The sequence below is a fragment of the Eleutherodactylus coqui genome, chromosome 9, assembly GCF_035609145.1.
Source record: "Eleutherodactylus coqui strain aEleCoq1 chromosome 9, aEleCoq1.hap1, whole genome shotgun sequence".
In the NCBI taxonomy this organism is placed as follows: domain Eukaryota; kingdom Metazoa; phylum Chordata; class Amphibia; order Anura; family Eleutherodactylidae; genus Eleutherodactylus; species Eleutherodactylus coqui.
Window position 1 is genome coordinate 97,216,785 of NC_089845.1, and position 12,695 is coordinate 97,229,479.

At 44.3% G+C, this 12,695-nt stretch overlaps 1 protein-coding gene across 1 annotated transcript in view; it reads right to left on the minus strand.

Annotated features, from left to right (window-relative positions):
* Positions 1 to 12,695, minus strand: part of OXR1 (oxidation resistance 1) — a 97,569-nt gene that overhangs the window by 11,352 nt on the left and 73,522 nt on the right. The window contains exons 10-12 of the mRNA XM_066578867.1: positions 9,538 to 9,663; positions 6,164 to 6,316; positions 5,260 to 5,355 (exon numbers count right to left, since the gene is read on the minus strand). Of these exons, the coding sequence (XP_066434964.1) occupies positions 5,260 to 5,355; positions 6,164 to 6,316; positions 9,538 to 9,663 (375 nt within the window). The remainder of the gene's footprint in view (positions 1 to 5,259; positions 5,356 to 6,163; positions 6,317 to 9,537; positions 9,664 to 12,695) is intronic.

Here is a 12,695-nt window from a genome sequence, read left to right on the forward strand (position 1 = left end):
GTACCCAGCAGAATGTGCCAAACAGTCGTAATAACCGTAATACAGAGAGGGGTAATGGCTGCTTCATGTAGTTCTAACAATTTGCCCAGAAGGGGCAAGCAATATCACCCCACTACCCCGCCTGGTAAACGCCTAACAGCAGGGTTATAAAGTGATGTAGCGGTCTAGTCATGGAAATCTAGAACACAAAAGGACATTGTCCAGCGACAGTTATATGAGCTGCACGGCACTCAGCAAGGCTAAATCAGCTTGTTAGAGTCCGGCAGGAACAAAAGGCACTGCGGCTGATTGGTACTTCGCTGTATAATCCTGCAAATTGTAGGTTTGCCATGTGCAATTTGCTGTGCATGGGGAGGGGAAGCGGTCTGCAAAAACAACTAGATTGGATGCAGCGTCTAGCAGAAGGGAGGTAATATTGCCGTAGTAAGCAGTACAGAGTGCTCCAGTCTGGGAGGATGCGGATGGCTGCAGCATTCTGTCTGATACAGAATCTGCCAGAGATGTTCTTATGTCTTCCAGGAGGAGGTGGTAAGTGCTCAATGCTTGCGAGTCTGCAGAACATGTCAGGGACAGAGCCTGCAATCATCACAGTACGGGTCCTGTAGCAGGGGGAGATAGGGAGACGGCCACATATTTGTAACCTTGCATATTAGAGTACATGCTGAAGACCAGTAGTAATATCATTACTCTACCCAAAAGGTTAAAAGAGGTTTTAGGCCGCCTCGCCCTCCTTCCATTGCAAAATTATAGCAGGCACTGAGGCTCTTAGCATGAGGATTGTAACTGCAAGCGTGTGTAATATACAGGCAGCCGTAATAGAACGACTCCTCTTCTGGAAAAGGGGTAATAAGGCAACGTAAAGCATGCCAAGACTGCCACGTCGTGACGGATACAGACGGACAGCGCTAGGTTACTCCTCCATGTGCAGTCAGATGCGACACAGGTTCTCGGTTCCACATGACGACCATTGCTCCTGTCATGGGAAGGGGGCAAGGAGGAGGAGAAAATACAATTCTGGCATTGCACTTTGTCTGACAACATTCACCATGTGTGATAAATTGTGTGAGGTTTTAATAAAAATAAAACTTATAGAAGCGGCAATATCCTTTTTTTTTTGATGCGATGACTAGAAGGTTTTTTTTAACCTTCCTATATTTTTTTTTTACTACTACAAAAAGAACTGTTTGCACTTTTTGTCCCCATAGAAGACTTGAGCTAGTGATAGTCCGACTCCTTACACAAAGTACTGCAATACTTCAGTACTGCGGAATATTACACATTTACAGGCATTGCATTAAGCCATGCCTGTGGCAAGAAATCTAGAGCAGTGGGGAAGCCTTCACAAGACCCCAGGCTGCCATGGTAGCCAAAGGACATCACACAATCTTGTCATAGGAAAGCCCCCCCCTGTTAGGTCATTTAAATGCTGCCATCAGCACTGAGAGCAGCATCTGAATGGTTTAACGCCTGGGATCGGAGTCAGCTCTGATGCCAGCTGCTGCGGCCAAGTGTCAGCTGCTTGAAAGACAGCTCCACAGGAGGTTTCTGTCCTCCTTGAGCTCGCCCTAGGATATCCGCATTATAGTTTGAGAGGTGTACTACTCCAGAGACAGCCGACACCCTCTGCATATGGAATTTGCTTAGCTCCATCCGCTGGACATGTATATGGCAGATGTTGGGGAGGGGGTAAAAATTCTGGAGCAGCTTTATTATGCAGAGCTTTACATTTTGAAGGGGGGGGGGGGGGTTGCTCACAAAATGTGGCTAAAAGAAAAATTCCTGTGACCTTGGACAAGATTGTCCTATACGGTATAGATTTATAGCCATAAATAGCAAATTGGTGCAACCAACTTAAAGGAAAAGCAAACCTCCCAACTCTTAAACTGTAGACCGTGCTATTGCTCCTTCAGTTTATGACTCTTCACACAAATGCCAGTTGTAGGAGAATTCATATGAACATCTTCACCTTCAGTAAAGGCAAGACTCCCGTTCTGAAACGTCCCTCGTCACAATATTTCAAGTGCACGATAAGGACAAGTCCCTGAGGAGCTTTGTAACTGCTAATTAGATTTCCTACGAGACTGAGGCGTGACTGCTGGACAGGCTTTCTACTTTAGTGACTCAGATTTACTCTCGCCTAGGTTTATAGTCCTACATACAGTGGATGCCTGATTCAGAAAACCCATTATTTGGTATTACTTCACCCCCCTCCCCATTTCACCCCACTGAGAAAGGTTTAAAGGTTTTTCATGTGGTACATTAAATGCTACAATTGAAAGGCAACTCATTCCACAAAAGACAAGCAATCGTTAGGCTATGGAAAATATAAGGTTGGTTTGTTTTCTTCTAAGCCTGGAGGAAAAGTAAGTAAACTGGTCATTGAGGGGTTAAAGCACATCACTTTAGAAGTCTTTTGTTAGAAGGGTCCTCCAATGATAAAGTGAACATTGGAGGTCTTGCTGCTAGTACCCCAGTACTCTTCTGCAAAAACCTATTAGCAAGGGTTCAATTTTCCTGCAGTGTCTCCACAGGGGGAATCAGCGGTGCAGGTCTGCCAGGGTGGGAGTTTGTTTCAGAGCTGCTTTCGGTCGACCTGTACAGGAGTGTCCAATCTATTAAAGAGTAGTTGCACTTTCAGCTAACTTTTGACAGGTCATAGAGACATGCCAAAAGTATGGATTAGTGGGGTGGGGGTCCCACTCATAACACCCCCACTGATCGCTTGAACAAGGGGACTGTAGCACTCACCTGAGCGCTGTCCCTTCTTGGCCGTCTTCACTGCTTTTCAGCTCCTTCCAGTTGTAGACGGCCACATAGAGGCGTATAGTGCTTTCTATAGACCTCTATTCAGCTGCCGGAAGAAGCCGAAAAGCAGCACTGCAGCCCCCTTGTTCTAGTGATCAGCGGGGGTCTCAGCAGCAGGACCTCCACTGATCTATATGTTTGACATGACTGACATGTCAAAAGTTATCTGAAAGTGCAGAAAGGCCTCATGTCCACGAGCATAATAGAATTGGGGAATCCTCGTGGGTCACCCGTGCAGATGAATTGCAGGTCAATATGCCCATAGACTATCTTTAGGCATCCGCAGGTATTTAAATACCTGCGGATGTCATTTTCAGCTGACACTGTGGATGTACTCTGGATCCGCGAGAAAGATTTAGAAAGGCCGGCGTGCCGAGCACATTCGCCGCGCAGAAGAAAAGCTCCGCTTGCGACGGAGGAGACCCACACTGCGTCTGGACAGGTGAGTAAATGTATTTTTTTGCCTTATGTCTGTGGGCACAGCAGGAATCCGCTGCAGGATTCTGTACTCAGAATCCATGTGTGCCAGTGGACATGAGGCCTTAGTTATTAAGCATTCCCTAAAAGGGTATTTAAAGTATACTTTTTTTGTACAAATTAAAAAAAACTAAAACAAACAAAAAAGACACAAAAACATCCTCTATCAAAAATGACTGTCATCTTATCCGGACACCTGCAATTTTATTATTCTATGGGAGCTTATTTTTGTGGGGGTCAGACAAAGTTTCAATTCGTACTAATTTTGGGTACATACAACTGACTGCTTTTTATTAAAACTTTTATTTTGAAGACGGGGTGACCAAAAAGAAGCATAATTCTGAAATTGCCTGTTTTTGATTGATGGCGTTAATTGTGAAGGATAAATAAGGCGTTAGACCAGACACTAATGGATGTGGCAATGCAAAATGTGTTTAATTTTAACTTTTTTTTTTTTTTTAATAGTAGTTTAAAAAAAATCTTAACTTTTTTCTATATTGCACTTTTACCAGCATGCTATGGAAGAGTTCCCTCTGATCCCAACCAATGCAGCTGGGTGTCAGCTATCCAACAGTTGGCATCTGTCACGCATGGAATGTGCTGAGCTCCATACAAACCCTATGTATATCCAGCATACATGTATGGCGAATGGCATTAAGGCAGGGGGTGTCAAATTCATGGCCCGCAGCCCAAATATTTTTCTTCCACCTATGCATTGCACGACTGCTCCTTGGGTTATGGACAGAGGTTATTGCTATATTATAGACTCTTTAGTATAGCAATCACCGGTCCACAACTCAAGGAGCAGTCGTATAATGCACTGGTGGAAGAAATGAAATAGGTGGTGGAATTTGACACGTGCATTAAGGGATGAAAGCAGAGATGCAGCAACCTGCATGGAGTCTGAACTGTAAATGGAGAGAGTTATAAAGTAACAGTATAAAAATAAATGTCCTCAAAATGTCCTCTCATCTCGACTGGGGCGTGTTATGTCAATCTTGCCGCACCGATATTTGAGGCCATACAATGCCAGTTTCCATGGCAGTGAGATGTGACGCACCTCCGCTCAGACAACAAGTTCACATGTACATTTAGTAGCCTGAACACATTAGAGGCACAACAGTGTCTAGAATCCTGAAGAAAACATAGGAGGTGAAAAATGAGAATTATGGAGAATTCTTACCTGCATCGGTTTCACTACGGTCTTTTATTTTTCCAGGATCTATCATGCACTTCTGTATCTATGGAAGACACACTGATCCCAATGGAGCAGCTCCAGCGTTGATTGGCGCTGCAAGCTATGCAGTTGTAGAAGCGCGCCTATACTAACTGCATTGCACCACAGTCACTGAAAAGCAATAGCTATGCAGCTAGCATAGCAAAACCATCACATTTTAGCGCCTCAAGTGTTCATTCGACAAATATTAGTATCCAATTAAAGGTGCTTTCCAGGCCTAGAATATCAGACTCCCAGCACCTCTACTGATCAGCTAGCTGAAGGCTCTCAGACATCCTCATGGTCTTTATTGTTTACCAGACACAGCGCCATGCTTTTGGTAGTGGCCGTGTTTGGTACTACAGCTCACTGCAACTGTAGCGAATAAAACAGGAGTTGTTATATCAGGCACAGCCATTACTGAAATTATGGTAAACCATAAAGGGGACATGAAGGTCACTTGAGCGTAACAGCATCTTTAATCAAGAGGTGTGCCGGGAGATGGACCCCCACCGATTTATTATTGCATATTCTGACCCATGAAAACACTTGTTCTAGATGTACGGAGATGTCATCACGGTCAAATTCTCTAATAGTTGGTCCTTGGAAAAAAATGGTTGCCCAAAGATACTTTGAGAATGAAAGCATCTTCTTTAAATATGGAGCCGCTGATGATCAGAGGTGGTGTTTTTTTTTTTTTGCTGGAATATCAGTGTCACAATAGTTATTATAACTGGATAAGGAAGGGAAAATAGACTCACCTGAAATTCAGGACAGAAAGTGAACAAGAAAGTTTCCCCTGTGCCATAAAAACAATCACTTATTTTGAATGGATCAGATGCCAGTGCTCCAAAGACCTATAAAAGAAAGTAATCGTTTAAACACTTCTTTCAAAAAAAGGTCATGTGGCTGTGAGCTTCATTTATCAAGCCTGTCTAACAGCAAGACTAAGACTGTTCTTATTGCTAACAATCAATGAACTTGGGGAGCAACTTGCAAAGTACAGCTCAAGGGATGGCATGTCCCATTTCTCACTTGTGAAACTAACAGGAATAGGACATGAAGTGCGTTTTTGACGTGGACCATGGGTGCGTGTAAAAAAAAGCGTCTATGTGCAAAGCCTTATAGGCTATAATGTGGCCTTGAGCAGTCCATGAACAACACATGGCCAAAAAATAAGACCATGTACACCTAACCTTAAAGGAGTAATCCAAGACTAACTATAAATGACCTACCCTCAGAATAGGCCATAAAGGAGTAGATTGGCAGTGGTCCACCACTTGGGATCCCGGATGATCAGCTGATTGTCGTCATCGGTGGTCAAGGCTGGAAGTGTAATAGATGGTTTCACTCCCATAGACTACAATGGAAACAATGCCTCCTGTTACACCTCCAATTCCTCGTTCTGGTCATAGCTGGGAGTAGAATAGGATGCATCGCTTTAACCGATTTCAATGGGAGTGCAGCTGGCTATTACACTTCCAGCCCTGACCACCAACGACAACGCTATGCAGTGGTTGGGACGATGGGTAATCAATAGCTGATCGTCGAGGATCCCAAGCAGCGGGCCCCTGCCAATCAACTATTGATACCCCATCTTGAGCGTAAGTCATAAACAGTAAAATTTCCAAAATAACCCTTTCAAAACATTATGAAACTACTCACCTGTGAGTCGCTGTCTTTAATCACCAAAAGCACTGGAGTGTCTAATCCCAGCATTGTCCTGTAGAGAGTCTTCAAACTCATTCCATGTTTTGATGTACTATATACGAGTGTCCACGGATAGCCTATTGTCCGAGGTGGGAGGTGCTTTGTCAGCTGTTGAAAGAGTTAAAAACGGATTCTCGATTAACAAAAACAATGACAAATAATGACTGACATCTTTAAAAGGAGAGACTGGACACCTTTAGTCATTTTGACAAATGTCATACACCTTAGATACAGTAGATGTCACCCAAGCATGCATGCATTCACAATGGAGAGGTGGTATAAGCTGCTGCCGGACACCTCTGCCAGCAGTTCATCACCCACGAGAACAAAGGATCAAGCACAATGAAATCCATCTGCCTGATACTCATCTCTCATTACGGGATAGTTAAGGCACCCCTAGATACTCTCAAGAGCTTGTACCAGAATTCCAAGTTAGCCGCCATTCACAGGATAAGGGGAAACTTGCTGATTGGTGAGGTCTCACAGACTAGACCACCACCAATCCCTAGAACAGGGATCCCATTTTCCCCGTCCTCACTGAGGGCTTACTGCATTCCTTATGGTGAGGAGTCGTCTGAATGGTTTGGCAATCAGGCAAGAGTGCTGTCGCACCAATCACTTCCAAGGGACTGGCAGTGATAGCCAAGTGACAAGTGGTCAGGTAGTTCAGTCCGCTCCATTGAAGTTGAAATGAATGGAGTTGTGGCTGCATGGCTCAGACCATCTAATGTGTATGGCCACCCTAAAGCTACATAACCTGATTACAGACACTCTATATGAACATTCTGGATCAGAAGGAGCAGAATGCAAAACCTCATATCACAGCTCGAGTGCTACACTGACTCAATGTATTTGAGGATCGGCACATTTTGTGCTGAAGTAAATAGAGGGAATTTGCAAATATTAAAGAACACACACCAATGAAGCTTTCCCCACCACAGTCCGCTGTGGCATACTGCAAGCAAAATCCATCACTTAGTAAATCCCTAGAGTTCGACTACCAGGATTCCCAGCATACTTAGAATAAAGGGGCTACAGCGTTAAAGGGGTTCTGCCATTATAAAAAAAAATAAAATAAATAAATAAAAAAATAAGAAAAAAAAAATCTATACTCACCTATTCCTCCCCAGGCCGTCTACTTACCTTATCTTCTCCCCAACGATCTTCTCCTGTCTCCTACAGTCCCGGGGGAACCACCTCACCTCTAGCTGGCCGATTCTTCCGCTTCCTGCGACAAAGCATCCATTCACAGGCATTCTTCTTCCTGCCCGGCAATGTATGCTACATCACTAGTAACATAGCTTTCACAGCCTATCAGGGACTGCTGAGCTATTGCAGAGACTGTGTATGTGCCCTGTGTCTCTGCAATAGATCAGCATTCCTTTGTAGGCAGTGAACGCTATGTCACAGGGACATAGCGTACACTGCCAGTCAGGAAGAAGAATACGGGGAATGCATGCTTCATAAGAAGAAGAGGATCGAGCTGGCTGTAGGTGATGTGACCACGGGGACTGGAGATGATCAGTGAGCAGAAGATGTGATAAGCATGCTGCCTGGAGAGGAATAGGTAAGTATAGAAGTTTTTGTTTTGTTTTTAATGACAAAACCCCTTAAACTGACCCTTCAATGCTGGGTGCAAAATCTGTTCATGGACCGGAGGAGGTGTGTGGGCATTACCTGGTGCTTTCCTTTACCAGTTCAGCCACTAAACCATCTGTTCCTGGGGCGCCTCTTCATTCTTCCAACATGGCAGCAGTGGGCCCATCATTACTCCACACAGACGGTGCAGCGTTAATCAGACAGTGAATGCTGCTTGCATGAGTAATGCTAGCCAATGTCTTGGACTACCTGATCCACACTGACCACTGGTGGGGCATCAGCAGTCTAAGAATTGCTGCATCAATCCTGAAAGTATGAGTAGCTCCAGAAGATGACAGATCAGTGACCAAACTGTGAAGAATACAAACCAGGTAAACGTTTCCCCTCTAGTCTCTGGGACTAAAAGGTCTGGAGGACTGGAGGGTCGCTAAGCTTTTTTCACGCTATGACTTAGAGATCCAGAGTTGTTCCATCTCGCACGTAGAAAACTGCATGGGGAAGAAAATCAGGATGGCACCATTGGGGAGAATGTGAGTTCAGAACTCTTTAAGGTCTATTTACAAACAGAGATATCTTTAAAAAGATTGAAAGATCAGCGATCGTTTTGCATAAAGTACTAATAGGCACTAATTGATATTAGTACTTTATTAGCTTCATTTGCATGCAAATAAACTTCTGGGAGCTGTTACGGAACTCAGCAGAAGATCTGAGCTCTGTAATTAGCTCTATTGTTCAGCCACGGAATCCCCATGGAGAATTCAGCACCATAGACATCAGAAACAGCCTGCAGTCCTGCTTTCAGCTGTACTGCTGAACGGTTTTCAAGCAGAACTGAAAACCGTCATTTGGCCCAACAGTGAAAGATGGGCACATTTAGACACAACGATTATCGCTCAAAAGATGGCTTTTGAGCGATAATCATTGTGTCTCAATGGGCCTTTAGTTTCCATCCCTGAGTCTTTCACAGTAGACAGAAAGCACAGAGCACTCAGTCTCACATGTTCTCCACGGTGCTGTCTAGTTTCTATCCTGGTTCTGTTCTCCATACCGTTTTCTGCGCAGTGAACAAACCAGCATTGGACCCCTAAAAATATGAGTGAAAGTAATCTTAGACGAGTGTTGCAGTTCCTTTACGGTGCATTCCAGCACAGCGACGCTCCAGCCACCCACTGCAAAAGGAATGGCAATGTAGTCCCATTTATTTGAATGGCTCATTAGTTCAAGATATCACATTCTAGGAGAATACTTCTGCAAGAAAAAAAAAAAAAACAGGGGGAATAAAACTACCATTCAAGTAAACTTTAAACCGGTACCACACTCCGGGTCTTCACAGAGGACAAGTCTTATTTCCTATACTCATAAATGACAGGCACGAATAATGATCATTTTTAGAAACAGAGGGGGTAGAGTAAGCTTGCACTCATCTAGGCCGATGCCTTTCATTTCATTCCAACTGGTGGCAGTCATTATCCTTCTTTATATGAGAATTTGGAGGACAGCTGCAATGAACACAAAGCATTGCTGGGATTGTTCAGGCTTTCTACGGCACATCAAAGGCTTTGTGCATAGCAGAAGACAGCACACACCACAAAACACTCCCTGTATTAAACATTGGGGTCACTAAACTAAAATATATACTGTATTTGGTAAATATACAAGTACACACAATACAGCTCAACAGTCTCAAATATTCTGGTTTATCATCTGCTCTTTATATACATCAATGGCACCTTCTCTATCTGGTCCACTTGCAGAAGCTGACTGGGATCACTGAGGTTGGGTCGGAAGGCTTCCGGTTCCAGGTCCGTTTTGATGCTTGTAGTTTGCTTGGAGTTCACGTCTTCTCTTGTTGTAATCTTCAGAAGATATTAAAAGAAATAGTTAATAAAACCCGCACAAAAGACAATTCACGGGGGAAGTCATCAGACGCATTTCAGAGCCACTGCCATGAATCTGTGCATGTTTTGGGTCTACTCTGAAGATGGTTCAATTCTCCCCAATGTGCTAACCACTGGAGACCAATATACCAGTAGGTCATGTGCGTAGAAGCTTCTATACACCTCTACGAGGTTGTCGTCAGCTGCCGGAAGCAGTTGAAAACAAGCAAACATAGCCGAAGGGGGAACAGTGCATGGATGAGTGCTGCAGCCCCCTTATTCTAGTGATCAGCAGGGGTCTCAGCAGAAGGGCCCCCACTCACCAATACTTTTGACATGCCTTTATGACATATCAAAAGTTTTCTGAAAGTGCAGGCATTCTCCAGTAAATTTCAGCACCGGATTTTGGGTGAATTTACTACGTATTACAATACAGAGGCTGAAGTCCACATCAAATTCACAACAATAGCCGTGGAGTTTGCATGTAAAACAAGCTGATAAAATCAGCAGCAAAATCTGCATCAAATCTCCAGCATCCACCGCAGATCTGTTACCGCTACAGAGTTTCCTCGCGGCAAATCTGCCCTGTGTGAATATACCCTTAGGGCATTTCCACATGGGGCAGATTTTCTGTGCAGATGGTCTGCATGGAAAATTTGTGACATTTACAGTAACAGCAAAGTCAATTAGATTATAAAATCTCATTCTCAAGCTGCGGGAAAAAATATCCACTACGGAAATCGGACATGCGGAACTTCATATCAATCATAGTAGCAGGTTTTCTGTGTGGAATCTCTTTTCAAATGAAGTAAATGCTGCTGCAGATTTAAAAACCAAACGCTGTGGTTTTTGATGCGGATTTTGCCCTGCGGATCCGCTGTGGGTTGTCCGCCATGTGTGGATATATAGTTATGGCGCATTCACATGCAGATGAGTTGCTGCAGATTTTAGTCTTTCGACTGAATTCAAGTGCAGAACAAAATTTGCATCAAAATCTGCAACAAATCAGGGGCCGTGTGAACGCACCCTTATAGTGTATGTTTGCTCATGTGCAATGTGCTCTGAAATACGGTACACTGGAATAGAGCATTCACAGAACAGAGTCTCACTCCACATGCAGAAGGGTCTAACAACTACAAATCCCAGTAGACACTGAACTCAAAAGTGTGAGAGACTCAATCCTAAACCTGAATCAGAAAACACAAAAAGGGGGAAGTAAAAAAAAAGCACTACAGAAGCTCAAAAACTTTCACTGCAAGTAGTAAACCTCTGTGGGGATCCATCTGGTAACACTTCTACCTACTTTCACTATACCTGGGGCAGCAAAATGTATTAAAAACACAAGCCTGTGACAAGTGATTTTACTTCTTAAGAAATGTGGGCAGTAACTGAAGAGCTCCGCAGTGTGTGATATTATACTGCAGCCCTGTCCTTCGGTCAGCTCAGGGGGGGGGTTACCACTAGAATGTCAGTTCTGCTGAACTTTATTTGTGGCCAAGCTCTGTACGTCAGGCCAACAGTGGACCGGTATTAGTTTAACAGCTGCCTGCGATCCATCAAGAACCATGCCGCCGCCCCCATAAACCTATTGCAGAGGGGTATTAGTAAGGGTCTGCTTCATTTTTCTCACCATTATGATTTAAAATGTAGCATCTTAAGAACTAAGAGGAAGACGTCTGCAAGATGCACGGCTCAAAAAAAGTAAAAACATTTTGGTAACACTTCAGCATCCCCATATAACGCCAAGTACCTTACACGTCAGGGATATCAATCTGTCCGGTTAGGAAGCAGAAGTGGTTGTGAATCCATTTCACCCTCTTTGGTGAAAATGAAAGGGACAACAGGAGCGCCGGAGAGGTAACAGCAAGACACTCCAAAAAGGGAATGGAGACAATTCCTCTCTGTCCCGATTCTTCTCTAGTTTTGATTTTTACCAGTGCCCTTGTAGGACAATGCACTACCTGCAGCCCAATCAGGTTGCACAGGATGACCACTGACCTCCTGTGGGTCCAACCTCCCGTAGTTGGAGCATGCAGCGCCATTGGTAGTCACTAGAAAACAACACATGTAAGAGGTCCACCATTGGCGCCCCGTTCTCTTCAGATGAAAGCAGGATCCCACTTGGTATACCTCTCATTCGTTGGTCTGTGATTTGAAGGGGTGTTCCGGATGCTGGATATTTGTTCAAGTTTTCACCCACTGGATAGGTAAAAACTTGTAGATTGTGGGGATTCGACCGCTAGGACTCCAACTGATCCTGAGAATGAGAGTCCAATACCCCAACTCCGGGGGTGCAACGATACTGGAGAAGTAGATCATATGTAATACTACGCCATCCGTTTTCAATGAGACTTCCAGAGATAGCCAAGTACAAAACAGTCGTCCATTTCCATCATACCCATTGAAATGAAAAGGAGCGGCAGCTGCGCGTAAGCGACCAGTACTCCATTCAATCTGACATCACTGTGGGTGGGAGAAGTGAAGAGGAACGGGAAAACGGGACTCCCAGTCTCTGGATCAGTAGGGGTCCCAGAGGTCGGACCCCCACCAATCTGTCGGTTTTCAGCGATCCAAAAATGTCCAGTCTCCAGAATACCCCTTTAAGTGTTAATGTCTTTGAGCAGCAGATCTTCCCTCAGAGATCATTTACAGCATCTGCTTTAAGCACTGATGCAGTCGGCTCTAGGCCTAGGCTACGTGGCGACTTTTTGTAGCGCTACAGGTTGATTTTTAACTATTGAGTTGCAGCTGCTGTTTACAAGATCACATGCAACTCCATAGACTTCTTTGGGCTGCATCAGTAGCTTGCCTGATTTTAACCATCAATGCGCTACAAAGAGGCAGTGTAGCCCCAAGCTAAATGTTGCTAACAAGACATTGCACTTAGACATTCTCTGTGTATTTGTTGGGGGTCCCAGAAACACTCCAACCCCAATACAGTGAATGCCATCCATAGCTTTCCACCAAGAGAATGGGAAGTGTGTGCAATCCCACTGAGATTTTTCAACATT